Raw genomic sequence first — 5,085 nt, 5'->3', positions numbered from 1 at the left:
TCAACATTGCTACCCACTGGTACTTGAGGCTGGGCAACAGGACCGTAGTTATCCCTTCTGCTTGGCAACGTGAAGCTACCATCATCTGGCCTGTAACTGTTTCCTGGCACATAGGCATAGCGAGGACGGTAGTTGACACCACGAGACAAGCTACCGTAGTTATCAGATAGATCTCCATAACCATCATGACTGATGTAAGTGCGATACTGGCCTTCGTGGCTTTCAGCGTAAGAATCGTTGTAGTTGTTGTAAGATCTGGTTAACGTGGATGATGCTTGTGGTGCGATGTACCGCTCCCCATTCTTCATGTACCTTCGGTCTATTGAATCCGTGTAGCTGCCCATGGGAGACGAGCCATCCACTGACGGCAGGCCATCAGGCCCAAGTGGCACCTGACGCACTGTTCTGGTGGTAACTGTTTTGACCATTTTGGTAACCTGTGAAGAAGCAGCAAATAAATATATTTATTTTCTCCTTGCTGCACAATGTGATGAGATATATGGGGAGCTAGAACAGTGGAAGGGGAAGAGGACATCACAAAACATAGTGACACACCTGTTGAATGGAAGCACTCACGAAGTAACATGAAGCACACAATGAAGTGTACTCATGAGTTCACCTACTACGTTTAGGGTTTAATAGTGGCAGAGTATTTCTACGGAAAGACAAAGGCTGAAAAGACAGGTCGTAATGCACTCTTAACTACCAAATCAAAATCACTGCAGCGATTATGACAGTGTGTGGAAGCACCGCAAAGTCATCACACCAGTTTAAACTCGCCTAAAATGTTTTCAGGAGGCATCTTTCTAGAGCAGACTTTATGATGTTGAGGAGCCACAGCCTGTCCTCCCACAATTAGCACAAGCCACACCACAGACTGACATAAACCAGTTACATGCTTCTGCCTGATCTGGGTCAAGTTTGTACCACTGTGCAGCTGATGGCACTCAAGTTTGGCAGTAGTATTTAGGAAGCCAAGATTTTCTCAAAAAAGAATGTTGCAGGCTTCAATCTTCTAGACAGCACAACTACTTTCTCTTTTAAGGTACGCCTACGTTTGACCATCACCATACGGGCCCAACAGCTAGCTGCTGTCATTCCATTGTTTTGGTGAGCAACGAATTTGCAATAATGAACTAACACCACACAGTTCCTGCAGCTGCAGCTAGCTACCTTAAACACACTGGGACAGACAAGCTTGTTAAAAACATTTTAGAAAAATCTGTACACAAATACATCTTTACCTTTCCTTCCTACACAATCACGTTTCATTTTAACACAGATAGAATTAGGCTATTTCACATAACTGACAAACACTGGAAATGGTAAGCGTCCAGAGGGGACTTTTGTTCAGGATTTCTTGCTAAAGGGTAAGAACAAAGACTCCTCAAGAGTTTCCAAGAACTTTCTGTCTTCATGGGAGAGGACTGGTAATCTGCGTAAGACAGTGCTGGACAAAAGCCACTACTATTTACAAACTAGCAAAGGACCTTCTGTTTTGGTTGGTATCTGGGGTCCATCAACTGTCTTCCAGAGTCAGCAGCAAAAGCTCTTTTGGGGAGAATACAGAGTTCAGCAGAAGCCATGATCTATCCTTACTCACCCTACCCCTAATAAAGTTACTCTAACCAGTAAAACATTACCCTAACCCTAATTAAATGCTGACTTCCAGCCCTTCGTAGAAAACCCCAACCAAGCAACAAAACATCATACCCACTGAGAAGGAAAACCAATCCTCCAGAAAGTATTAACACACAGGGAGGAGAGGAACCCAAAACAAAGTCGCTACGAGATTTTTTTGGGTTTCTAAAGTATCACAGAGGTAAATAAGCATCAGTAATTCCATTTTTTTCCCCACATAAGTTGCAGAATGAAATGTGTACATCAAGAGAGAAAGTAACTGTAACGTGTATTCCTGGATCATTCCTGGCTCTGAAGTCCAAACAGATGTTCTGACCTATAGCCTCTGATTTAAACATTTAGATTGGCACCAGATCAGCCAATCTGCTGCTGAAACAAAATAATGAAGTACATCTCTTGAAGCAGCTCGAGACACATCCTCCAGCCAGATGTTTTCACACAGAAACCCCAAACAGAAAAAATTCACCCAAACAGCATTTCTTTTCCTAGAGACATCTGTGAGCAAATGATACTTCAAGCCTAATGAAGTAATGAAACCCTGCAAGAGTGAAAGCAGCACAAACGGCTCTCCACCGACAGCGTAATTAAACAGCAGCACAATGCTGAATAGAGCAAAGCCAGGTATTGACACGACCTTAGTATCTAACGTGTGCCACAGATGAAAGAATTTTCCTCTTCAATCCAAAGGGATTTCCTTAGCAATTGAACATCAGGAAAGACATTCACTTCCATCCCTCCAAATCCTATTTCCCCCCCCCCTTTTTAAAAGCACACATTTTAATAACTAAAAGAAAGTAGAAATGAAACATTTATTTCATGATACAGTCCAACAGCAGTTTTTGCTTATTACCTGTGCACAATACGTCTACTTTCCTCTCAGTTATCAGCATGACTACTGCCGCGGCATTTATAAAATGAGACAGCACTGGAGAAGAAAAAGAGCTGGCACAGCTTACAGGAGCTCTTTGTACAGTGGATATACACAAGGCAACACAGCTCAGTGTTCTCCTACTGAAGTCTGAAACAACAGTTTTATTCAAAGCAATATGCTCATAAGTGATCAAAGGGTAGAAAAAGCAGCATTTCTAAGGCCTGAAATATGTGAGTTTTGCAAAGCAACAACCAAACTGGACGCAAAGTGCTGGGCCTTTACAGTGTGAAATCTGGGAACCAGCAACAGGAATAAGAGGAAGAAGGCAGAGTGTCAACAAGCTGATGAACCAGGAACAGATACTTGTGCGCAGGAAGGAACCAAGAGGCAGGCAGCATTCTAGATGCCAAGACCACCACTCACGTAACCACGCAAAGCCACTTCTTTCACAGCACGTTCAACAAGAGCCAAGTATTTTAAATCTAACTGCAAGTTTTGCTTTTCAAGACATCTATGGCTGTGCACGCACAGTTTGCCATGGGTGATTTTTCATAAAGCTGTCAAGATCAGGCAACACTTAACACACCACATCTGGCTGCAGCAATGGCACAGAAGGAGGAACAAACTTTGACCTGCAGCATCCTTGGAGGAAGGCTTTGCAGTGGAGCTGCACGATGCTGCTGCATGTCTGCAGCCAGCATTCACTCCTACTGTCAGTTCTGGACTCTTGCTCTTTTTAACCTTTTTTTTTTTGAGAATTATTGTTATTGTTGGACAGGATAAGGTAAGACAATGCAGAAATGTTATGGCAAGGACTACCAATACTCAGCATATGTACACAAAAAAGAGCAGAATTTCAGAACCCTTTGAAAATCAATTCCTAGACAACTTGTGACCCACCAGCTGCACTTCATGAGTTTTTCACCACGCTCTGGTATTCTGCAGAGTATTTACAAAGATTGGAGTTTTTAATATGACTGACACAGAATGCAGGAGATTCAGTTGTCATTTTTTCCCAATTTGCCTTATTTTTGTGTCTTCGACAGTAGCATAGACAAGTTTTCAATAGCTGTGGCAAGTCAAGACAACACACTTTGCATAAGCCAGCACATTTAAGAGCAAGTTTACAATGTTAGCACAGTTTCACCTCTATTGCTTTCTGAATGCTGCCCCTATTAACAAGCAGAAAGAGTTAAAATCCCCTTGTCAGACACATAAAAAGCAACATTTCACTCAAGCATTAAAGTACACATTTCTCATAGCATAAAAGCATTCAATAATGCTAAAGGTGTTATGGTGGAGCAATCAAACTGAGTCTCTTTACATTTTAAGAGAGAGAGGGAGTATTTGCACTCATGCCTCATTTGTCAGGGCTAGGCATTAAGACAGAAGATTTACCATGTGATAAACAGACTTTGTTGCCCACAGGACAATAAAGAGAAGCTTTTTGGAAGTGATTAGCCAGCACACAGAGGAAGCTCCATTTATTAGGTTTCCAAGCAAAAAAATAAAAAAACCCAACTCCAACAAACCAAACATCTTTATTTCAGGAAATCCAGCTCAAGGGAATCTTTCATTTATATTTCTTAAGAGAAAACAAGCAGTCTTGAGCAGCTGACAGCACAGTAATCTTCTCCTCCAGCATTTTTGTGGTTTCCTCAATACCATTACATGAGGCAGAGAGAAGGAAGGTATTCTAATTGGAAGTCCCAGCAGACTGCCTTATCCGAGAGACACCTGATCTTCCAGATGCACCCAATCTTGAGACAGATTTACTAGCATGAAGTCCCCATTACGGATATGCTCTAATGAAAAATTTAGAGATACAAGTCACTTAGAGATAGCATAATTTCACTTCCTCTGTTTACTTTTGATCTCTAAAGAAAATCTGTTTTAAGAGGTTTTTTAGCCTATTACAATCAAAGGTGCTCAATTGTTTCAGTGCTATAATCTCAGAGTACCAGACAAAAGCTTCAGATTACTTCCCTATAAAGAAGTTGTCTGAGTATGCTTAAAATATATTTGCAATTCTTTATTCACTGTAACCCATACTAAATCTTCCGCCATGGTAAAAAACAAACATTCCCATATACTAACTTATTCAGGCCCTCTGCAACTAAAATCCTATGAGATTGCAAATTGGGGCTTTCACTGCTCCAGAATATAAGAACATTCTAGTTTTACTGACCTTATCATTGTTCTCCTCCATATATCAATTCCTTTTTAAAGTAATTCCCCTACAGGCCTCATGATAACGTTTTCACTAATTCTATTTCTGGAAATACATTTGCCAACAGAACACAAAGGAAACACATTTGAAGCAGCTTCTGCATTTTTCTGTTCCTCATCCTTCTATTTGTCTTGAAAGATGGGAGAACGTGAAAATTTCCAACGACTGGATTTAACTGGATGCCTGTGCAGATGGTACAAGTAGATCCTCAATCACTACTCAGGCAAAAGCGGAGGAAGGACAGTACCTAGACTTCAGTTGCAGTGTATCGCGGTCAAAGGCAGTCACCTTAACCAGTACCTGTAACTTTGCCTTCCATTTTGTTATTGAGCTGGGTTTTGTT

General features: G+C 41.3%; 1 protein-coding gene across 1 annotated transcript in view; it reads right to left on the bottom strand.

Moving 5' to 3' along the window:
• Positions 1-5,085, bottom strand: part of ARVCF (armadillo repeat gene deleted in velocardiofacial syndrome) — a 95,141-nt gene that overhangs the window by 77,032 nt on the left and 13,024 nt on the right. Inside the window, exon 3 of the mRNA XM_010133270.1 lies at positions 11-437. Within this exon, the coding sequence (XP_010131572.1) occupies positions 11-437 (427 nt within the window). The remainder of the gene's footprint in view (positions 1-10; positions 438-5,085) is intronic.

The sequence above is a fragment of the Buceros rhinoceros genome, unplaced genomic scaffold (assembly GCF_000710305.1).
Source record: "Buceros rhinoceros silvestris isolate BGI_N320 unplaced genomic scaffold, ASM71030v1 scaffold8503, whole genome shotgun sequence".
Taxonomy (NCBI): domain Eukaryota; kingdom Metazoa; phylum Chordata; class Aves; order Bucerotiformes; family Bucerotidae; genus Buceros; species Buceros rhinoceros.
The sequence above is the reverse complement of the archived record's forward strand: the minus strand, read 5'-3'. Positions and strand labels throughout refer to the sequence as shown.